Here is a 24,898-nt window from a genome sequence, read left to right as displayed (position 1 = left end):
CCTTCTAAACTCCATTGAGTACAGACCCAGAGACCTCAACCGCTCCTCATATGGCAAGCCTTTCATTCCCAGGAACATTGTTGTGAATCTCCTCTGGACCCCCTCCAAATGACCTCTGCTGAAAAGCACACATTTGAAGTGGATCTGCTTCCTTTTCCTCCCTGCAATGCCCGGCACCCTAAATATCATGTGTCTGCCAAGACTTGCTGTGCAATCTTAGTTCTGAAGAGAGGTTACTTAATGAAGTGACCAGTGGACTGCTAACACTGCTGGGATTGTACCATTTCTTGAATTATTGGTTTCGGAGAGAGGGTGGGGGGGGCTTCAAGTGGACAGAAAATGGGAACGAGAGAAAACAAATGCTAGAAGAGCATTACATGTATTCTGATTAAATATATAATAATTTTTCACTTGTTACCAATGATTGATTTATGCATTTGGTCCCAGGCAGCTGTGTTGTCTCCAAGCCAATGTCCTGCCCATTGACCACTACTTGGGAAAGTTGAACGTGTCACCACGACCCCACGCTCTCCAGTTATGTTCTGCAAAGAGCTATGAAAAAAACTATTGTTAATTGCAATGACAAGAGCAAAATTGCACATAACAACATGTCAGGTGATTTCATTTGAGAACTTTGAATGTTTCCTAAAAATATATCTAAAACTTTCTAATTTGTCTTGGTACTTTATTATATTGTGTTTGATTTTTTTGTCTTTCCTTTTCAATACATGCCCATCTCGCAAAGCAATGGACAAGCACAAGGTTTGTTTTCAGCTGGGGTGAGGTTCGAGACTCGAAATAAATTGACCCAGGTGGATCAATATCATTCATTCAGTTATTACTTTAAAATCATACATTTGTTCTTATCTTTATTAAGCTTTCATTTTATGTTATCACATAAATAATAGTGAAAGTTCTGACAATTGGAAAGCAGAGACTTAAAATTAATTGGAGAACAATTGTTTCCCTGCAGCATAAATTGAGAAATCGAGACACTGGGCTGGATTCTCCGCCACCCGTTGCTGGCAGCGGAGTTCCCCATGAGGCGGAGAATGCAGTGTCGGTGGGAAAGTGGGATCGCTGCCCAGTGCTGATCCATTTCAAATGCTCTGGTCCCCTGCTGGTCGGAATCGAGGTTCACTCCCTGCGCCAGCACAGGATGCAAAAGGCTCAATAAGAAACATTTGCATTCTATTAACGGGCCGGCACCATATTCTCCGGGCCCTTGTGATTCTCCAGTCCTCTGGGCCGGGAATCATGGGCGTCATTTTCCGACCCCCCGCCGGGTCGGAGAATGGCCGCTGGCCGCCGTGAATCCCACCCCCGCCCCCACCGAAGTCTCCGGTACCGGAGATTGGGGCGGGAATCGGGCCGCGCCGGTTGGCGGGACCCCCCGCTCAATTCTCCGGCCCGGATGGGCCAAAGTCCCGCCCAGAAATTGCCTGTCCCGCCGGCGTAAATCAAAGCTGGTATTTACCGGCGGGACCAGGCAGCGTGGGCGGGCTCCGGGGTCCTGGGGGGGGCGCGGGGCGATCTGACCCCGGGGGGTGCCCCCACGGTGGCCTGGCCCGCGATCGGGGCCCACCGATCCACGGGCGGGCCTGTGCCGTGGGGGCACTCTTTTCCTTCCGCCTCCGCTGTGGCGAGACTCTCCCCACTGCGCATGCGCGGGAAACTGTCGGCGGCCGCTGACGCTCCCGCGCATGCGCCGCATTTCCGCGCCAGCTGGCGGGGCAACAAACGCCATTTCCGCCAGCTGGTGAGGCGGAAATCCCTCCGGCGCCGGCTTAGCCCCTCAATGTTGGGGCTCGGCCCCCAAAGATGTGGAGCATTCCGCACCTTTGGGCCGGCGCCATGCCCGTCTGATTGGCACCGTTTTTGGCACCAGTCGGCGGACATCGTGTCGTTGGGGGAGAATTTCGCCCCATTTGGGTGAAAATTGGTGCAGGTCTTGACAAGCATGTACCTGACACGGGAGACCTGGCGCTGGGCCAAAGGGGCAACTCGCTAAGCTTAGCCCTCTCGAAGCACAATAGAATCCAGTTGTAACTGAAACCAAACCCAAAACATACAAATACGTTTGTCCAGCATGAATCTCATGATAAATGTTGCCCTTCCAGGTAAATAAATATTAAATTAAACACACTTAAAACTATACCTTATTCCTCATGTTTACCAATACAAATATAAACCCCCTAAAACTACCATTATTTTCCTAACACGGGCACGATCACAAGGGCTTCCCGCAATCACCACATTATTGAATTGATGTTGTACCCTATGGTGGGAGAACTCTTCACTCTCTTGTCCTGTGTGTCCCCAAACCAAGTTGCTAAGAGGGTGTCTCTAGCATGCCCTGGACATCACCAAAGGTTCTTCATCCCCTTCCTCCATGTGTTGACCCTCACCGCCCTCCTCCTCTGTGGCGATGCTCCATCTCCTCCTCGTCCATTTGGTCTCCCTGCTGCAATATCAGGTTGTGCAGAGCGCAGCAGACCATTTTGGTGCGGGACACCCTCTAGGGACTACACGGCGGGCAGCCTTGACCGGTCCAGGCACCAGAACCGTAACTTCAGCAGTCCAATTGCCAACATGCACATTGATGCATGAACCTCGTTGTAGTGAATCCCAGTGGGTGTTTGTGGCCTCTGTCCTGACATCATCGGCCACCTCCTGAGGGAATACCCCCTGTCCCCGTGGAACCATCCCTCCAGCCGCTGCTCTCCCTCAAAGACAGCTGGGATCTGCGAGCACCCTGATATGTAATTAACATGGACGCTCCCCAGGAAACAGGAACACAACTATCATCGTGTGGTCATAGGCGATTTGGACATTGAGTGAGTGGTATTACGTTGCAGTCCATGCCACCTGGCATCTGCGAATTGGCTGAATCGCATGCCCCTGGCGTCCTGGCTCGTCTGGTTCCAGTCGAAGTCGATGTGCATGTGGGCCCTAGCAAATAGCACATCTGTGATCTCCCTTATGCACTTGTGTGCGGCAGACTGGGAAATACAGCACATGTCACCTGTACTGCCCTGAAACGAGGATCTGGCACAGAGGTTCAGAGCAGTGGTGACCTTCAGGGCTACAGGAAATGGGTGACCTCCCACTCCATGTGGTGTCAGCTCTTGCATAACCTGGCAAATATGGTCCACCGACCCCCCAGGATAGAGGTAGTCTTCTCTGGCACTACAGCTCTGACATCTAGAGGTGGGATGTGTGACATCGGAAGGTCCTTTGCTGGCCTCGTCTCCTGTAAGGCACCACCACCTGTGGTTCTGCTCCGGGAAGAGCAACTGGCCCAGCCTCCCCCTCATCTGCAGGGCGGTGGTCCCAGCTATATGCAGCGGCATGTCGATGTTGCTGCTGCTGGTCGATCGCAATCAACAAAATAGCCAACTTGAATGGCTCCATGATTCTGTACATTCAAAATCTCCGCGAGCACCTCTCCACAAAGCCTCACTCTCTCCCCTTGAACACAATTGCCACTTCCCCACAGTTGTTGCTCTCAACTTTACTTGGCTGAAGAATGCCGACCCTAGAGGGTCTCAGTGGTACCTAAACCCCAACCATTCTCACCTCCAACCCAGGGGTTCGATGACAGGGCATTTGAGTGCATGTTTTGGACCAGTGTTCAACTGCACTGGGGACCTCAATGATTCTCCTCATAATGTAAACATTGGCATAAGCATTGGAGTACAATGCTTGGGGAAAATGCTACCAGTTATTTTGCTGCAAATCAGATAACAAGGGAAACAAAATCAAACAAACTAAGGGACAAATTAAAGGGACAACCCCCTTAGAGGGATCCTGCCTTAAATAATAAGAAAATCACAAATGCAACTTAGAATGTCAAACCAAGCCGTTATTAAGCGCGTTGACAAGGCACTCCGGCGTTAGTGGCCACCTGGCACAGAAGGCCTCAACAGTGCCGGTGGACTCCATGTGCTCCTTTCCTAGGGACACCAGGCTGTGAATGTAGCCGCAATAGAGGGGTAGACATTTGGGTTGGACGGCCCCCGCAGTCACCTGCTGCCTGGACCTATCTATGGCGACTTTGGCCAGGCCCAGGAGCAGGTTCACGAGGTGGTCCACCTCTCTCCTCCGCACTTAGTAGGGGCCAATGGCATTAAATGGTTAATAACTTGGTTTCAATCAGTGGCACACTCCTCTGTTGCTTTGCTGACTTAATTGACTCATCAAGGAAGGATCAGGGAACTGATCAGGCAACTGACTTCCTCGTGTGGAAGGCAATTTCACGTGAAGAAAGCAATCCTCATTATAGAGGGCATTCCCCAGCTCACAAGGGCTGCAGATTAAACGATCCACCCATCTGTACCTGTCTTCTACCCTGACACTAACCCGACAGTCAAATGTCCATAACCGGTTGGCTTGACCTTCCATGCAGCTTATCCCCTTTGTCCTCACACTGCTGTTTGAGCGTGGGGTTCAAGTCTCATAGCAGGCATCCTCCCCCCACTGAGTGGGTCATCAGGCCTCTTGAGTCAGGGAAGCACCTCTTTCCTGAGTTCCCCCATTCTGCCCTTGCAGCTAGGCCTCTCCAGGGAGTGGTAAACCACTGTGTTTCTATATTAAGGGTTGTACGGTAGAACCTGCACTACAGGTTCACCTGGGCCCCTGCATGCTAGCTCCGCCCAGGAGCCGGGTTATAAATATGCGTGGCCTTCAGCTCGCAGCCATTTCGTCAGCTGCTGTAGGAGGCCACACTTCAGATACTAATAAAGCCTCAGTTTGAATTCAACTTCGTCTCCAGCCAAATTGATCGTGCCTCACAGGGATCCCACCCAAGAACCTCACAGTCGCTTCCAGTTCTGACCCTTTGTAATCACCTCCTCCCAACCATATTCCAGCTCCCACTCTCAAAGGGCACTCCCTCAGTGGCAATATCACCATAAGCCCAACAAGGGGGATACTGGAAGCTTTGCCTGCGTGCCAGCCGCCAGACGTCTTTAAACCAATGGGTGTCCCAACATGAAGGCAAAGTAAAGCCTGCTAGCAAATCCTCCCCAGAGAAGGCAATACCGAACCCTACCCCCCCCTCACCGGCCCCGATTTGTATTTTTTTGGGTCTCCCGCACCCTCTCCATTTCTCCCTTTGTGACTGGCTCCAAGGGGAAGGTGACCTGAGCGCTCAACTCTGATATCCCCTTCGGAGTGAGGTCTCCAGGTTCAGGTTTTCATAAAGTTGCTGTAAATTGCGTCTGTCATTCAGTGAGGAATATTCAATGAGGGAGGATGTCCCAGAGGGAGTGCTCATTCAAGACATACGAATGTATTAAAATGAGGTTCCCAGGTTCCCCTGGCGTTTTTCACGTTACTGCGCCGGCGAGCGGCACTGAAAATCAGAAATCCCGATCTCGCCGAAGAGATTCGCGTTTTCCGATTATCTCGTTGCATCCATGCCATCAATCCCACGTATGGCTAAAATGGGTTCAAAATCGCCCCTATATGTGGACATTAGGACTTATAAGTGGGGAATAAAGTGAAAACAGGAAGCGCACACAAATACATGCAGCGGAATTCTGTCGGTGCGATCCTCTGGTCCACCGGCAGCGCACCCATGCTCACGGGTTTCCCGATAGCATGGGGTGGCCACAATGGGAAACTCCATTGGCTGGCTGCGGGAATAGAGAATCCTGCCCAGGATGCCAATTTTCCATGACTTTGCACACAGGGCGACGCAAGTTCTTTGTCATTTTTAAGTCATATGTATTGTTCTGACCATTTTCTTTTAATTCTTTCATGTGGTGTGGGCATTACTGGCAGAGCCAGCATTTGCTGCTAATTGCCGTTGAGAACTGTAAGTCAATCACATTGTTGGAGTTACGTGTAGACAAGACCAGGCAAGAATGGCAGATTTTCCTCCCTAAATTGGGCATTAGTGAGCAGACAGGTTTTTACGAAAATCAATAGTCATTTCATGATTACCATGACTGAGACTCGCTTTTCAATTTCAGATTTTAAAATATTAATTTATTGATTTTAAACGCCATTCGCGGTCATGGTGGGATTTGAACTCCCAATCTCGGGCATTAGCTGGAGGATCATTTGTCCAATGACTAAACCATTGCCCCACCATCTCCCACTATACCACGATCTCCCCAAATGTACAATGCTTCAATTTGATATTATTATTCAAAGGTAAATAGCAAGACATACCACAATTAGGGAAGTAGTGTTGGTTAGATCATTTTGCCCCGAAATACCTTTACTGCTGATTCTGCTCGGGTTTTGCAGGATCAGTAGGAAAGCATCTCTTTGCTAGGGGCCGCAAAGTACATTTTCCATAGAGGACATTTATAATGACAAAATTGAACCAATGTACAACCAGGTGTAAATCTGTGAAAATATCTTACAAATAGATGTTCAAAAGAAAATTTACCAGGAATGAATGTATAACATTCAGGGTTAAACTTTCTTACTGCCACATGTTGACAGTTTTAGCATTCGAAAGGTGCACATCATTGCCTTCAATAGTGAGTCATTCACCTTCAACCTACACATTGACAGATTCTATTCACTAGTCCCTTCTATTCACTAGTCCCCTGCATTAAAACACCTTGGAGCTACTTTTCTGGGTATGCAATGGTGATGGTTTCCTCATGTTGTACCATTACAAAAATAGAGGTATGCAGTGTTGATGACGAGGATTAGCACAAAGTCGGAAAATTACCCCAGGAGTATTCAGAGGGTTAGCATGTGCTCAGAACCAAGACTTTTCACACTCAACTTTCACTTTGAAACTTGGATTAGAAAGAAACCAAAACTCAGTTTGAGCACTTGCCTGGTCTCTTATCTTAAAACCCTGCCGTCAAATCATGAGCAATATTACCCTGGATAGATTAGATTTAGAACTCAAAGCTGCCACTGATTTGGAAGAAAACGCCAATCTTATTTACATGTTCAAGGTGGTTGTTATGTAAAAGAAACTGATGTTGGGGTTGAGACTTACTTTGAGGTTTCAAAGTAAAAAAAGTATTTAATTTTGCAGCCCAAGTGATCCTCATATTGATGAACACAAAATGCCATCTTTCAGATAAATCGTCAGATTACACATTGACACATTGCTTCTCACCAGGAGGGTCTAAAGTGACTGCTAAAAGGAGAACCGTGCGCTTAAGTAAAGCTTGCCATACAGCTGCCCTTGCTGTTACATGATCACACACTATCTATTTCACAAAACCATATTAATTTTTCTTGTCTCTGCAGTTCATTTGGACCATCGACCTTCAAGTTTGCAAATTTGCTGTTTATGAACAACTGCCCTGAATTTCCTCTTGACTTTTTCTCGCTGTGGTACCGTAACTTCATGGAAAGTACAGCGGTACATAGTGAATCCACCAAACTTCTGATGAAGCAATGTGAGTGGTAGAAATGTGCGGCCTTTAAATATTGTTCCAACATATGTATATAAATGCATCGATTTTGTTACTGTTATAACCGGCCCGGATCCTATTGGCTCGGGATGATTGGTTACCCCATGTTACTTGAGGAACATGAGCTCTTCCAATGTGAGGGGGGTGGGGTAATCATTAGCAGTGCAGCTGTATAAATAGAGGCGGCCAGTGTGATATGAGCTAGAGAGGGAACCAGCAGTGAACTACTGGCCCTGTGTACATATTCTTGGAAATAAAGTTAGTTTCTGTTTGACGCTACAAACTCCGTGCTGGACTCCTCGTGGCCCTCACAAAGGTTATCAAACTTTTTGCATTGATTTTCTTCATTTAGTTCTGCAACTTAGATCTCTATTATCCTCTCTCCATCAGCCTGGCTCCATGTATCTTCATTGATTTTCAATCAAGTAACATTTTCAAATCCCAAGTTATTTCAAGATAATCTTCTACAACTTACTTTAGTGTTGGTTTTGTTTGTGACCATCCATAAAGGTTATGCACATCATAGTGCCTGACTGGAGTTCCATCTGCTAGAAGCTGTTCACTCTCCATACATAGCGTTTTGTGTTGCAACCCCATGTGACTTGATTCAAGAGCTTAGAAATGAGAATGCATCACATGATGGAACAGATCGTAACAGAATGAAATAGGTAAAATGATTAATCAAATTCTTCTATGTTTGTAATTATTGTATGATAGATTTCAGGTAACCAAGACTTATCTGTAACTTTTTAAAATATATTTAGAGTGCCCAATCCATTTTTTCCAATTAAGGGGCAATTTAGCGTGGTCAATCCACCTACCCTGCACATTTTTGGGTCGTGGGTGTGAAACCCATGCAGACACGGGGAGAATGTGCAAGCTTCACATGGACAGTGACCCAGAGCCGGGATAGAACCTGGTGCTAACCACTGCACGACCATGCTGCCCTTATTACCTGTAACTTTTAATTTCAAATGTAAAAAAAATAATTGTACTTTTAATTTTTTTGATGATGACACTTAATTAAATTTTTTAGATGAAATGTTGTGCTGGCTTTGTGTCAGACACACTGACCCCCGTGCCCACATTCCCAACAGACACTTCCTTTGCTTTATCTTCCACACTTGAAGGCAATCCCAAAGAAATCACTCAAAAAAATTCTAAAGGAAACGCCAACAGAGCCTGCAGGAAATTATTGCAATTCATTCAACTCGGCTGGTTCAAAACTTTGGGGCTGAGTAAGATTTGTATAGAAGTGTTCTCCATGTTTACTTCCTGCCCATGACGCTTGGCTCATCACGGCTCCTCAGCAGGGCAGTGAATTAAATATTTTATGAACCCATACTTTCAAATAAGATAGAACAAATAACATGGACGGGCTGAGAGTGAAGGTTGTTAACAGGCTTGTTACTGGCACAAGTTCAAGTGCCTATCAACAAAAGAAAAAGTAAAGGCAATTTTACGCTTGAATCTCCATTTGCATAGTGAGTGAACCGAACACCTGAGGCATCCACAGTCTCTAACAAGAGGGAAAGCCAGTTACCAAGGGAAGATATGAAAAGTGGCAGTAGCCTTGATATTTACTGACCCCAACTTGATGATATTACCCCTCCTTCAATGTTGTTTTGGGAGGTCTTGTGGAGCAGTGGGAAACATCCCTGCCTCTGAACCAATACCCCAACTTATCTGTTAGGGGGGGGGGGGGAGGGTCCTCAAGCCCCTGCGTACCCCACCACGTATTGGTAGGGCACACCCAGGCCCGATCCCCCATGTGGGAAAACTGTCAGCTTGGCACCTTGGTACTCACAGCCTAGCACCCTGGCAATCCCCTGCCAGCCTGGCAGTGGCAGCTGGGAACCCTGACAATGCCAGGGTGGCAAATGGGTTGCACTGCCAGGTGCCAGGCTGGAAGTGCCAAGGTGCCCGGGTGGAACCAGCAGTGCCAGGGCACCAGCCTGCCCAGAGGCCAACCACCTGGGGGCCTCCGATCATCTAGTGCTGTTTCGCTTGGTCCCTGGCTGGGATCTCCTCGGCGAGGCCGATAGATGCCGGGTGGCCGTTTGATTCGCTGGCAGCATGGCTAAGTGAGCTTTTAAGGTCTATTAACTATGCGAGTCTAGATCCTGCCCATTGTGAGAACATGAGATTCGCGAGGCGTAATGACCTTCGGGAATCTCAGGAGCGTCCTCTCCTGGACTCTACCGGCTGCGTCCTGCCCTAATTCCCATGGGATGTGGCTGGCAAATTGCGCCCTCAGGGAAACAGACAAAAGTCTGCCTTCGTGCACCACTAGGTGCGGTAAGAGATTTGAATTAATGTTGATTTGGCCAACAAATGATCATGCCCAGTGAATAACGATGAAGCCGAGTACTATTCGTTGAAAATATCTTTGGGAAAAATTTACAATTTATTCTGTGGCAACTGCAGATTAGGTAACAATGTGTGATTCACTACTTTGATATATTTTAGAACAAACAATGAACCGTTTTTGAAATTTGTGAGGGAGATTCAGTATACAGGGAGTTACATTAAATACAGATGAACTGTTTCAGTTTAGATGGCAGAGCAGCCTACACACTAATCGATTTCCAAACTCTAGTGACTCTTTACATTCTCTTTGAGCGGCACATTTGAAGAATTCATGAATTGGAAATGTCCTAACCTGGCATATAAGGTGGCTTGTTCAGTTTGATATCATAACAACCATTAACAGATCCATGGACAAAGTTTGCTGGTTCATTCATGTCCTGTAAAGAAATAAAGGAAAATGCCTTTGCTGTTAATTGAAACTTAGTATTGCTGTTTAATGAGACAGAAAATTAACAGCGAAAACTCACAATCCAAATTCCATCAAACATCAAGGTTTTACTATAATATTCTTTTATTGCTGTCTGCCACCATTCTGCTGTTTCTTTGCGAAAGAAGTCTGGGAAAGCAGTATAAGATCGATAATGCTGCAACAACATGAAACAACAGTTTTAACAAAAAGACAAAGCTTCTTAAATACATACTTTAAAATTAAGCCTGGACAAATTGGTGTTTTCTTTCTAATTTTCTCTTGCATGCTAATTAAATTCCTCTGCTTCCATGTTTGTTTTATGTTTATTATGTTCAAAAATGATTTCAACTTAAGGTTTTTTTTCATCAGGGCAAACACCAATGGCAGGTCATTTGGATTCAGATAAGTGTTAAATTAATATATTTTAGTTGCAGGGGTGATTTTGTTTGACAAACAGAGTTAAATCAGATACGTAATTTTTAAAAAATCAAGCTTACCTCCACTTGATAATCCCAGTCTTTTGATGTATTAACTGTTACATTTGGGAAATCTGGCCATACCTGAAATGGGTATTCAGAAAATTAAAATGTTACCATTCCATTATGCATTTTGTAGCTGTTATGATGCACAAATAATTCTGTTTGTGTTGTGAAATTAGAAGCAATAAAATTGTCTTCCTTACAAAGGAACTGAAATCACTTCAGAACATTGCTGCATTTTAAATATCTCACAAAAATGCTTTTAAAACACTGATTACCTTCCCCCACACAATATCAGAACTTCCATTCCATTTAATGAAGACATCATTATTGACTCCAGTTGTAAAGGCTTTGTAAGATTTGGTTTCATTTCCTGAAATAGCTGGGTCCTGCATAGTTTAAAAAAATGCATATTACAAATGTACAAAATTCATAGTTCCAAATAAAATTATTGATGTGTAATTCAAGTCTGCTTTTCTTCAAAGAGTATGCTAGAAGCTTACCAAAATGATAATAGTTCGCATCCCTTCGCTTCTCATTTTATTAAACAAATATGACAAATCCTGGAAGTCATCAACATCAAGTGTAAAGTCCAACTGCCGCTCCATGTAATCAATGTCAACATATTGCACATCCTTCAAACAAAGTTATATTTTAATACATAGAATTCATGAATAGTTCAGTTCAACATTACATAGGCTGCTGGTAAGGATGTCAGATACCAGATTAGACTGATACTTGCATAGCACAATAATTAGTTGGCACACCTGATTTACATTGACAGCTGTACCTCGGCATGTCACATTGAGCTCAGAGACAAAGACACGGTGGGAAGACAGGTCTTTGGCTAAGTGCAGAATCTTGCTCCAGAGGCAGGCTAAATTATAACTAAAAAAAAGATTAAAAAGAGTCAGAAATAAGGATTTATGGAGTTCCTCAGAGAACCAATGGCTGTGCACTGGGCAGTGTTAATACCACCATGAAGCCATTATGTGATCATTCATTTGAGGTGCTGTCATATCAGTTGGCCATGCTGTTAAGAGACAGACATGTATGCTGCCATTTTACATAAATGCATATCTGAAACTAATTTCCATTGATGCAAGTTGGTGCATAATAGTATCAAAGTGTTTTTTTACATCAGTTATTCTTTAATCCATATGTAAAACAAATCATATTCTCGCCAGATTATCAGATTGATAATATATTAATGCAATACTTGCACATAAGAATATAACAAACATACATATGGAATTTCAGCATTCCTCATATCAGTGTACAGATCCTCAATTTCGCTGGTATTCACGTATCCATATCGACATAACTGAAATCCCAGGGCCCAATACGGTGGCATGACTGGACGGCCAATAAGCTAGAAAAAGTACAAGAAAAGCCAATGCATTTGATTTGTGTTCAAAGCTGACAAGGTGCCTTTTAACCCCAAAACAGAAAATGCTGGAAAATCTCAGCAAGTCTGATAGCATCTGTGGCGAGAGAACAGAGCTAACATTTCGAGTTTGGGTGCCTCTTCATCAAATCCCTTTAACACAATTTGTGCTCTGTGCAGCATTAATCATATATTTGTACTTTGTTAGTTTACAGAAGAACACAAGAATTAGGAGGCGGAGTGGGGCATGTGGCCACTCAAGACTGCTGTGACATTGAATACGATCATGGCTGGTCTGATTAGGCCCTTAACGCCACCTTCCTGTCTGCACATCTTACCCTGAAATGGAATATTAAGTTCTATCATGTTATGATCACTGTTGCCTATAGATTCCTTTACTGTGAGACCATTAATTAATCCTGTCTCATTGCACATTACCAGATCTGAAATAACCTGCTCTCTGGTTGACACTAGAATGTAGTACTTTAAGAAACTGTCCTGAATATGCTCTATGAACTCATCATCCAAGCTACCTTTGCTAATCTGATTCATCCAATCCATAAAAAGATTAAAATCACCCATGATTATTTCACTACCCTTCTCATTATTTTTTCTTCTTTACTCTGTCCTACCTTGTAACTATTGTTACAGAGCCTATGAATTACTCCCACAAGTGATTTCTTAACTTTGTTAGTCTTACCTCTACCCAAATTAATTCTGCATCGTGATCTTTTGAAAAAAGGTAATCTCTCACTATTGTACTAATACCATCCTCAATCACTATTGTACCAATACCATCCTCAATTAACAGAGCTGCCCCACCTTTTACCAGTTTCTTGTCCTTCTGAAATTTAAAATACCATTGAATACTTATCTTCCAGCCTTGCTGACCTTCCAAGCAAATCTCTGAAATGGCTATCTCAGAAATGGCTATCAGATCATGCATAATACAAAGTGCATGGATCAGAAGTACTAATAATGAATAGTTCAATGTTTTATCATTGGAACTGCCTGTTGCAGTAACATCAATCCTGTAGGATCTTCCAAGAGTATGTGCAGAGATTTGAGAGTTTTATTTGCTGACATGTGCTTTTAAACGGTGCCTGGGCTATATGGGGTCTGTTTATTGTAGGCTTAAACTAGATGTGGAACTATTTCTTCCGGTTAGGCTGAAACTAGATGCGGAAATTTTCCTCTGATTCAGCCTCAGGAATACCATATTTTTGCACTGGGCCATTTTTCACAATACCTCAATACACATCGCTTGAATGACAGAATCTACCTATCCCCACCTCTACGAAATAAGATAATAAACATTGCATGGAGTAGGAAATTGAAATTTGTCCACACACCATTTTGTGTGCATAGGCTAATAAGATTGTATTAACACTTTTCTACATTAATGTTGTTAGGCTTCAACAGGGAGGAAATCACCCAGCAGTTTATACACATCTGGAGTCCCGATGGGAAGGTTCAGAGTACACAGAGCTGGGATTGGCAGGGTTGTGGTTGTTGATTTTTAAAAATTCTATCCAGGATTTATGTTTACTAAACTGGAATTTTGTGTCCAGCTGGAAGTGTGAATGATTCCGTTCACATTATCATTACTTTTTCAATATTCTGCTGAGATCTTAGAGTTTAATTTCTATAGGAAAGAGAGGTTCATTAAGGTTGATTTGAGTTTGTGATTTTGCAAAATTTATCGCAGGTGAAAATTGTATGACTTGCCTTGAAAATTATTCCTCAATCATCATCCAATTAACTTCAATTGAGAACTCTCCCTTTTGTACCATACTAAAACTTTGTTGAGCAGCAATCCTGAAATTATTTCAAACCAGTCCATGAAGGCATCGGTACTTACTGATGTATATTGTTCAACAACATTTTCTGGGGTTGGACCAAGAACCATATAAAAGTCCAGGATTCCTCCAATAGTGCGGTATGTCAGAGAAGGTGTTGGTTGAAGTGTTACATCTGGAGGTTAGAAATATCACAGACATGATAAAACAAACACTGATAATTAAGTTCAATATCCTAGATCACTAAGTGTTGTCATTACACAGGTTTTCACCTCAAATGCATGAAAGAACGATTTCCTTGGTGTAGACCATTGACTCATTGTTGCGATTTCTGCGGACCACAATGTATGAAAGTTGTTTTAAACGTTATTTTTTCCATAGCCTACGGCTGACGGGAGTCAAACTTATATATCAGTGGGTATTAACAACACAGCTATCTCTAATAGTTTATGATGCACACTTACATTGTGGATTATATTACACAAGGACGTTTGTGAAGCAAATTACATTGCGAATAATGTAACATCGATTGTGGCACAGACGTGGTACATATAATTGTATTTCCCCCCCCCCCCCCCCCCCCACGGACCACCTGCAGTACTCTCACGGACCAGATAGTGGTCCATGGGCCACAGGTTTAGGAACCACTGATTTAAGATAAATTCAGATTTTAATCTTTTATCTTCTGATTATCATTAGTTGCAGCTTCCTGAAAGAATTCTTTGGATTTCATATCAGTTTGCAACAAATATCTTTGATATTTAATATTGTTTACACTGATACCTATAAAAATCAGAATCTAAAATATTAAGGCATAATCGCAACCAGCAAGGCTAAGATAGACCTTGAGATCACAAGATTGAATAACGAAGGTGAGATAAGTTGATCTTTCGTTCATCATAGAATCCCTACAGTTCAGGAGGCCACTCGGCCCATTGAGTCTGCACTGACCCCTGGAAAGAGCACCCTACGTGGGCCCATGCCCCCACCCTAGCCCCATAACCCAGTAGCCCCATCTGTCCTTTTGGATACCAAGGGGCAATTTAACATGGCCAATCCACCTAACCTGCACATCTCTGAACTGTGGGTGAAAACCGGAGCACCCGGAGGAAACCCATGCAGACACAGGGAGAAAGCGCAAACTCCACACAGGCAGTCACCTGAGGCAGGAATTGAACCCGGGTCCCTGGCTTTGTGAGACAACAGTGGTAACCACTGTACCACCCTTACTGATTAATATGTTGATTAATTTATTATCTTTGCTGTTATATATTTCAGGTACAAAACTTAAATGAATAAAATGTGCTTAATCCTTTGAATATTGCCAATCCTTTGTTCCTTGCAAAACCCCCGTGTGTTATAAATAAGCTAAAAAAAAATTAAAATACACTTTGGAATATTAAAGATTACCATTTAAAATCTGTGAAACTCAAAAGTTTCACTGATATTCTTACAACAGGCAACAATTTAAGCACCTTATTTCCCCAAATGTAAAGTTTTAAGATGCTTTGTAAGAGCATTATAAAACAAAAATATGACAGTGAGCCACATAGGAATATATTAGATCAGATGACCAAAAGCTTGGTCAATGAGTTAGGATTTAAAGAGTGTGTTAAAGGAGGAAAGTGAGGTAGAGAGGAGGTGTGATATATGAAAGAGCTTGGAGCCTGGACAACTGATAGCATGCAGCCACCAATAGTGAAACGATTAAAATCGGGATGCACAAAAGACCAAGACATCTTGGAGGATTGTGGGGCTGGAAGAGATCACTGAGATAGGGAGGACCAAGGACCTGGAGGTCTTTGGAAACAAGGATCACATTTTGAAATCATTATGCTTCTTGATTGGGAGCCAATATAGCTCAACGAGCCCAGAGATGGTAAAGGAACAGGACTTGCTTCGAATTAAGGCACAGGCAGCAGAATTTTGGATGGCCCAAGTTTACAAAGTGTAGAAATTGGGAGCCATTCATGAACATGCTGGAATGATCAAGTTTATAGATAATGAAGGCATGGGTTTCAGCAGCAGATAAGCTGAGGCAGAGATGAAGTTGGACTTGTGACAGTGGAAATAGGCTCTCTTAATGAGTGCGTACACAGGAGGTCGAAAGCTCATCTCAGGACTAAATGTGACACCAAACAGACTGTCTTAATCTCTGACTTTTGACAAAGCGAGTGATGGAGTCAATAACTAGTGAATAGAGTCCGCGGGGGCTGGAAACAATGACTTCAGTCTTCCCAATATTTAATTGGAGGAAAATTCTGCTCATACAGTACTGGATGTCAGATAAGCAGTCTGATAATTTATCCACAGTTGAAGAGTTGAGAAAGGTGGTAGTGAAGTAGAGCTGAGTGTCATCAGCATTCATCTGAAAACCAATGCTGCAATTTCAGATGTTGTTGCCGAGGGGCAGCGTGTAGATGAGAAGTAGGATGAGGGCATAGATTGATCGTTGGGGGCACCAGAGTTAATGGTGCAGAAGGAGGAAGAGTAACCATTGCAAGTGAGTTTTTTGGTTGGAATTTGAGAGTGAAAGCAGTCGCACCCAGTTGGACGATAGTGAAGATGTGTTGAAGGAGGATGGCTTGGTCAACTATGTCAAACTCTGCAGAAAGACTAAGAAGATAGACAAGGAAAAGTTTACCTTTGTCACAGTTACGTAGGTCACTCTAAAATTTGACCAACATTTTATTATACGTTTCTTTGCATTTTGATGCCAAAAGAGGTTCAAAAGTTTCAACATGATACTTTTAAAAGAGAGTGCATAAATATTTTAACTTACCCATTGCATTACTGTTCAACAGTAGTACACCATGGGCGTTGAAATCATTTTCAAGACCCATATAAAAAGGATGGCTCCCATAGCAATTCATTTTATCCTGTGAATGTAGATCAAACTGAAGGTTAGCATAACACTGTTTACATAGGCACTGGTTAGAACATAGAGCCAGCCATAAACTCTTTTTTTAAATTCAAGTCAATGGCCTACAACTTCAAACAAGCAGAGATTGCTTCTTGGGTGCTAGCAGCCGAATTAAGCCCCTAATGTGCAAGAGTGAAAACAGGCACTCATTTCTGCCTTAAAATGTACCATACTGGTGAAGGGATATTCAGGGCTCATGACTATATGCAAATATTGTTGGTTCGCCCTAAGCCAACCACATCAGCTGCATGCCATAAAACCAGACACTGGGACCACCTGTGATCAAAAGGTTTGCGTTTTCATTTTTTTTTTTAAATGTAAACGAAAGCCGGGAGGAGTCGGACTGCAAATTAAAAGGACGAGATCATGAAACTGCTGCTCAACTGTGACACCTCTCCAAATCGGCTCCGTTCCCCACCAATCCAGTTTCTGAACCCCCAAAACCTGACCTTTGACCCTTCCCTGGGCTTCTTACTCCCAAATCCTGACATCCCAATTCCGCTCAACTTTCACCTCTGCACCCTGCAAGCTCTGTGCACCCCAAAATGACAAAAATAATCTTTTATTAGATCCCTTCAAATAATTTGGATGAAGCTTATCCAAATATTAACTGATGTTCCTTTTTAGAGCCATAGAAACCCTCCAGTGCAGAAGGAGGCTATTTGTCCCATCGAGTCTGCAACAATCCTCTGAAAGGTCCACCCCCCTGCCCTATCCCCGTAAATCCAACTAACCTGCAGATCTTAGGACACTAAGGGACAATTTTAGCATGGCCAGTCCCTCTAACCTGCACATGGGCGGCAGGGTAGCATAGTGGGTAAGTTTATTGCTTCACAACGCCATGGTCCCAGGTTTGATTCCCGGCTTGGGTCACTGTCTGTGCGGAGTCTAGATATTCTCCCCGTGTGTGCGTGGGTTTCCTCCGGGAGCTCCGGTTTCCTCTCAAGTCTCGAAAGATGTGCTGTTAGGTAATTTGGACATTCTGAACCTCTGTGTACCTGAACAGGCGCCGGAGTGTGGCGACTAAGGGCTTTGCAGTGTTAATGTAAGCCTACTTGTGACAATAAAGATTCTTCTTATTATTATTCTCTCTTTGGTGTGGGTGGAAAGCGGAGCACCTGGAGCAAATCCACGCAGACACAGGGAGAACGTGCAAACTCGGCACAATCACCGAGCTGAACCCACGTCCTTGGTGCTTGGATTTCCATCATTCATGATTTGATCAATCTGTCTCATTAATAATCGGTGTAATTTTGAAATATGTAGAATTCTATATTTAAAATTCAGTGCAGTGTAAATTGAGTGTTTCCTCTCATCAGAGACAATCAACAGCATCTATCAATGTATCACAGACAAAGCTTCTTTCAGTGTTGGAAGAGTATTGATAGTTTTAGGTGCTAATTGAATGGAGTTAGCTGAGAGGTAACATTTTTAAAAGTGTCTTGACTGTGGGAATCCAGACATTGTTTCAAACAATGTTTCACATGATGAAATCAGCCATTGTATTCCAGTGTATTCAGCAATAAGAATGCATCAACTAATCAGTTACAGCAAGGTCTCCGGGCTGAGCTATGGAGCGAGAAACATTTCCAGTAATTTTCCTAAGACTGCGCACACAAACACCAAGTTAATCTTGATGGGCACCAGTCTTAAGTAATGTCCAATGTTTGATTAATAAATCATCCTCTAATAACAGACATCCATTTGAACGAACCAGGAGGTCTCAGCTGAGAATTAGAAACCAATGAGAGTAAATGAGGGATTAAACCAGAGATAAGAATTCCCTGAAAAGTAGGACCTTGTGGTCAAGGTCTTGTTCCTGAATTCCTGCATTTCTGAATTCTTGAATCATCTATCTCTGTTTGTTTTTAAAGTTATTTCTTTATACTTTTACATTTTATGCTTTTTTGCCATGGGTTCGACACTTTTATGTATCGTTTGAAGTTTCATTTCGAAGTTTTGATTCAGTTCTTAACCAAGTGTATCCAAGTGAATAATTAGCAATAAAATCTTATTTTGATACCTCCGATCAATCGGACTATCGATTTTTATTAGAAGGTAAAATAAGAGACCCAACAAGTCTGTACATAGGCATTATTCATACAGTAACTATTTTATTCTTAATAATGATATTTATTTTCTCACACAAAGGTTTACTCATTACATTATATTTATGCTAATCAGCTATTTGCCCTTTGTTCACTGGTAGAAAACTCAATTCAGTTGAAGTTTTTTTTTAGGAGCGACAGGATATTATAATTGTCCAGGAGGGAGAAGCAAAGTGCAATGAGCATGAGATTCTATTAGCTTATCATTCCATCTGAGAATCTATAGACCAATCACATGCTTAATGCCCACACTGATCGAAATAGCTCATCCCTCACTGTACTCCTGCGACCGGAGAAGAATTTAGACGGCTGCCACTTAAAACAGGAAAATTACTCCACATTCTCAGAGGGACATTTCCAATAACACCAAACCTAGAATCATTTATTATGTTCCCATGAGTGTGTGGGGGTGGGAAGTCGATGTTTCCTATTAATGTCAATGAATTCCTGGTCTGAGATTAGATGTAGCATTTCTGCTGCAGTACATCATCAATTCAGTCGCTATCTCTCAAATTGTCTACAAACTAAATCCACGATCGTCACGTAAACTTTATTTATTCTCAAAGCTGTTGAAATCTATTTCCCTTCCATTTCCCTAAAAAATTCAGCATTATTTTGAATCCAGATTGTTCACTGCATTCCATTTTGTAGGACTAATAACATTGATTTTTGTTTTCTCTCCGCTCGACCAACATCATTTGTCATTTTATCCCATTTTAAAACGTCCTCAAAGCAGTCACCTTGGACACAGATGCTGAAAGAGTATAACATAAATGCTCTGTTTTTGGAATACTATGGGTTACGGGGATAGGGTGAAAGTGAGGGCTTAAATGGGTCGGTGCAGACTTGATGGGCCGAATGGCCTCCTTCTGCACTGTATGTTCTATGTAATGTGCAAAAGCTTTATTTCCTATCAATAACCGGGCATTGATCTTCACATTGTGATTGTGGGGGGGTAATTTTGAGCCCATGTTAGCTGACGGCGTAAATGGTGACGCGGCACAAAATCACGCGGGAGTCAGGAAACGGGATTCCCGCTTGTGATGTAATGAGGTTCCTGCCCAGAAGGGAAATTTTAATAAATTTAAATATCGTTACAGGCTTCCCTGCAATATATTCCCCCTTCACTGAATAAATAAATAAATAATCTTTATTGTCACAAGTAGGCTTACACTTCAATGAAGTTACTGTGAAAAGCCCCTAGTCACCACATTCCGGCGCCTGTTCGGGTACACAGAGGGAGAATTCAGAATTCTCAGCTGGTACGGAAATTGAACCCGCGCTGCTGGCCTTGTTCTGCATCACAAACCAGCTGTCTAGCCCACTGAGCTAAACCAGTTGGTTTTAATGGTCTGAAAAAACATGAAGCCATCGAGGGGAACCTGCTGGGGAATTTTGGTACGTATAGCCCCTGGGGGAGTGTGGCATGACCTGGCATTGACTACCTGGCACTGACAACCTGGCAGCGTCATCCTGTGCCAGGTTGAAATTTCAGAGGTGGGTCCTCTGAGTGGGGGAGGGGGGGGGGGGGATCTAGATCTATTGCAGAGCGGGCATCCTTTAAAAATGGTACCTCAATCTCTAGCAAACAGGCATAGCGGGTCCAACCCCGCCAGAGTTACAGTGAAAACCAGGCCTTCGGATTTCTTTTGCACAGAATGCAATAAAATCTGGAAAGAGCACTTGGCTGTGCAGCTGGAGAGATACGCGACCATCCTCCCAACTCTGCCAGCACTCTGCACTGAGGTGAAGTTTCCGCCCGGTGTGTGTGTGTATGAAATCAACTTCTGTGTTGTGCAGCTGGAGAGATACGCGACCATCCTCCCAACTCTGCCAGCACTCTGCACTGAGGTGAAGTTTCCGCCCGGTGTGTGTGTGTATGAAATCAACTTCTGTGTTGTGCAGCTGGAGAGATACGCGACCATCCTCCCAACTCTGCCAGCACTCTGCACTGAGGTGAAGTTTCCGCCCGGTGTGTGTGTGTATGAAATCAACTTCTGTGCTGCCCTCGGGTATGGCTGAAAAAAGACATATGGGGCTGCATTCTCCAGTCCCCCAGCCATTTGTTTCTCAGCAGTGCACCGTTTGCTGGCGGCAGGATTCTCTGCTCGGTGCGACCTAGTTCTAGCTCAAAATCTGGTGAGCACAGCACACTATCTGGTCCATAGTATGCGGATGCAGCGACACCCCAGATTACCGGCCCTCGGAATATTGGTGGAGGCCACGATTCTGCAGAGTGTGAGTCAGATGATGAGCCTTAGGACTTGGTCCCAAATCAGTTACTGGAGCTGCAGCAACAATCAAGAGATCATGAGGAAGCATTGTCAGCTGCACTCCTCAATTTGCAATGGACAACTAAGGAGTCTGTCTGCATTCAGTCTGAAGTGACAGCTCTGGCACACAAATGCACTGAGTCAATACTTCTAGGATGAGGGCAGCACAATGGCATAGTGGTTAGCATTGCTGCCTCACAGCGCAGAGGACCCGAGTTCGATCCTTCCCCTAGGTCATTGTCCGTGTGAAGTTTGCACATTCTTCCTGCATCCTCGTGGACTCACACCCACAACCCAAAGATGTGCAGGGTACGTGGATTGGCCAGGCTAAATTGCCTCTTAATTGAAAAGAAAACCCTGGTAAGGTGGCAACCACCATGTCGACCTTGTTTCAGGACTTCCATCCTGCACATTGCTGCAGGAATAGCATTGCCATTGGTGACATCCATCAGTGGTGATGCGAGAAGGGTAATGAGGCACATAGATCTCACTCCAGCTGCCCCTTCTGCTAATGGTGTCAGCCAGGGACCCTCAGACACTCATAGGACGTTCCGGAGCAATCCATCAAGATGACTCTGAGACAGCCCGGGCTTCTTCTGACCACCTTCAGCTCCAGCAGCTAGGGAGGGTGGCACTACCCTACAGCAGGATACTAAAAAAGGCCAAGGCCCTCCATATCTCAAACTTTCAGAGGACAACTACCAGCGTCATCACAGCCAACAGGGCATAGCAATCAGCAGGCTGCCTCCGCTGTGAATGCACCAAGGTGTAGTGGTACAGTTAGGAAAATTAAATGGATTTTGGGTGGGATCTTCTGGCTCCCTGGTGGCGGGTTTTCTAGCAGTGAAGGCTGCTTGGCATTGGCCGTTGGCGGGGTCTTCCAGTCCCATTGAAGTCAATGGTCATTTGTGTTGCTCTCGATCTTGCAGCTGGATTTTCATGCTGTGAGCCCAGTTTGTGTGCCCTCCTGTCTGACAACTGTGTTTCCAACTATACATCTGCTGAGCTGGCCAATAAGTGCTCAAGGTGCGGTGTGGTGCAATGGTTAGCACTGCTACTTCACGGCTCCAAGGACCTGGGGCCGGGTTCGGACCCGGGTTTCTGACCGGGTAGAGTTTGCACATTCACCCCGTGTCTGCGTGGGTCTCATCCCCACAAACCACAGGTGCAGGTTAGGTGTATTAGCCACGCTAAATTTCCCTTTAATTGGAATTTTCTTTTTTATATAACAAGTGGTCAAGGCACCGAAACGTTACCCCTCTCAGTCAATTAGTGCGCTGGTGCTTGAATCTACAACCTTTAGCCTTTCGCAACCTGCTCTGGATTGCGGTCACCAGGCGCTCGTCACAACATTGAGTTGTAGTGTTGCGTGAACCATCACCTAAACATGTGCCAAGATGAGTGGTGCTAATTGCAAATGGTGACTTTTGATGGTCAATAGAGGCTTTGAGCATGCTCGCAAAGCACACATTGTAGCTTTCAAAATATTGAGGAGAGCCATGGGATAGGAACGAGGATGTACTAAAGCTGACGTCTGCTCAGTATTGCGAACAACTTGTGATCTTTACGGCTTAATGGTTTCTGAGAGTTTTGTAGTTCACAAGGGAATGGACTGGCTCTGAGACACAACACATGTCTTAAAGATGAGGCATTTCAATATCTGGCACAGGTGTAGTTGAACATGGTCATGAGATGGCTAACATGTATAGTAGGGTGAGGATAAAGCAGGCCAGCAATCCTTACTGAGAGTGCCGATGTTAATACGATAGATAAAGTGACACAGAGGATTGAGTCATTTCAGAATAGATGCACATCTGTGGAACATCCTCGGCTGCCTTGGCTCAATTGTCACCTATCAGTTTGTCACTGAATGTATTACCCCATTGTTGGAGATGGATCTCCTGGAGGACCTGTCAGATTGAAGGCAATCTGGCTGTGAGTCCACTGAGGAGAGTTGGGGTTTTTGCAGGCTGACGTTGCAGCTGGGGTGTCAGAAAAACATGAAGTGGCAGCACTTTCTGATGTCTGGTGCCAAGACTCCCTCCTATAGTTTGCACCTCTTTTGCAACGACACATGCTGCCCAGAGTTCATCATCCTTCAAAGGATCAGGACAATGGGAGCCTGCTATGTAACTATTCACTCTCAGATTGAAGTGGATGGTTAAAATGAAAGGAATAGCAATGCTGATGCTTATGTTGGTCCTTGATGGGCACTTTTCCAAAAGGGTACTCATTGCAACTCATCATCATCTTGTTGGAATCTGGTGGCAATGAGGGCTTCTTGGCTACATCCGTCTCATTAGGCCCGTGCTATGGCTTCTTCCCCTGCACCATCGGCTTCCTCCAGATCAATGCCCTCATACCCTCCGATGCCCTCCTTATCAGAAGATGCTTCCTGGATATCTGATGCAAACCTGCATGATAAGTTTCTCTTATATTGAGCGAGTGGTAGCCTTTTCTGTTTATGTATTGGAGTGCCTGTTGCAAGGAAACTTTAATATCCACATGGGTGTAGCTGATGGCACCCTGCACCTGTGGGAATCTGGAAATTTCCACAGCAAATCTCAGCAAAGCCCAGTTCTCTGTTGTCCTAGATAAAAGCAAATTACTGTGGAAGCTGCAATCTGAAACCAAAGAGACAAAGGACTTTGACAAAGGGTCATCAGGACTCAAAACGTTAGCTCTTTTCTCTCCCTACAGATGCTGCCAGACCTGCTGAGATTTTCCAGCATTTTCTCTTTGGTCTCTGTTGCCCTGATTTGATTACCTCTGCTGAAGTTGACATAATTGTGGGCCTTGGCAAACATGTGACCTCGTGTATGCATTTGTGCATAGACACAAGATCCAACAGAGGTTCCCCCATAGAGTCCAGGAAGGAGCCACTGGTGTAGAAGTTCAATGCGGTCATTAATTTAAGAGCCACTGGCAAAGGATGCCCTCCCAATCCCTGAGGTGCCAATTCCTAGAGAATGTGGAAAATATGAGTCACCAATCCTTAGACACGTGGAGCCGCAGTAAAACTGTTTCTTGCTCATCTGCAGATGAGACATGACTTCTGTACACCCTCAGTCTTATGAGTTGCTTACGCATGGTGTCTCTGTGAATCATATCTTCTGCGTACAGTGGGGGTCGTGATGGACCTTGGTGTTGAGGGTTTTGCTCCTCCCTTTGGCAGGCCACGCACCTCTGTCACAATCTTTGTAATAATAATAATCTTTTATTGTCACAAGTAGGCTCACATTAACACTGCAATGAAGTTACTGTGAAAAGCCCCTAGTCGCCACATCCCGGTGCCTGTTCAGGTACACAGAGGGAGAATTCAGAATGTCCAATTCACCTCCATCTTTCCGGGCCTTGAGGGAGGGAACCGGAGCACCCGGAGGAAACCCACACTGACACGAGGAGAACATGCAGACTCCGCACAGACAGTGACCCAAGCCGGGAATCAAACCTGGGATCCTGGCGCTGTGAAGCAACAGTGCTAACCACTGTGCTACCGTGCTGCCCCATCTCCTTCACTCCTGCCTCTAATCAATAATGCAGGCAACAATAAATCCAACCTCCATCTTTCTGATGGTATCCTCTCTACAGCATTAGTGAGAAACTGACAAGAGTTAGCTTTAGTCTCCAAAGGCCCTCATTCTGTCAATGACGCCTCAGTAAATGTGGGTTTAATCCCATGTCAGAAAGTACTCACCTATGAAATGATGGCCAGTAGGGGGTGCGTATCAAGATGCTCCCATCCCCATCCCT

General features: G+C 44.3%; 1 protein-coding gene across 1 annotated transcript in view; it reads right to left on the bottom strand.

Annotated features, from left to right (window-relative positions):
• Positions 1 to 24,898, bottom strand: part of si (sucrase-isomaltase) — a 257,508-nt gene that overhangs the window by 39,877 nt on the left and 192,733 nt on the right. The window contains exons 30-39 of the mRNA XM_072474450.1: positions 16,624 to 16,720; positions 13,904 to 14,016; positions 11,902 to 12,027; positions 11,159 to 11,290; positions 10,934 to 11,044; positions 10,674 to 10,736; positions 10,235 to 10,351; positions 10,060 to 10,144; positions 7,873 to 8,011; positions 419 to 552 (exon numbers count right to left, since the gene is read on the bottom strand). Coding sequence (XP_072330551.1) covers positions 419 to 552; positions 7,873 to 8,011; positions 10,060 to 10,144; positions 10,235 to 10,351; positions 10,674 to 10,736; positions 10,934 to 11,044; positions 11,159 to 11,290; positions 11,902 to 12,027; positions 13,904 to 14,016; positions 16,624 to 16,720 — 1,117 coding nt within the window. The remainder of the gene's footprint in view (positions 1 to 418; positions 553 to 7,872; positions 8,012 to 10,059; positions 10,145 to 10,234; positions 10,352 to 10,673; positions 10,737 to 10,933; positions 11,045 to 11,158; positions 11,291 to 11,901; positions 12,028 to 13,903; positions 14,017 to 16,623; positions 16,721 to 24,898) is intronic.

The sequence above is a fragment of the Scyliorhinus torazame genome, chromosome 14 (assembly GCF_047496885.1).
Source record: "Scyliorhinus torazame isolate Kashiwa2021f chromosome 14, sScyTor2.1, whole genome shotgun sequence".
Classification (NCBI taxonomy): Eukaryota; Metazoa; Chordata; class Chondrichthyes; order Carcharhiniformes; family Scyliorhinidae; genus Scyliorhinus; species Scyliorhinus torazame.
The sequence above is the reverse complement of the archived record's forward strand: the minus strand, read 5'-3'. Positions and strand labels throughout refer to the sequence as shown.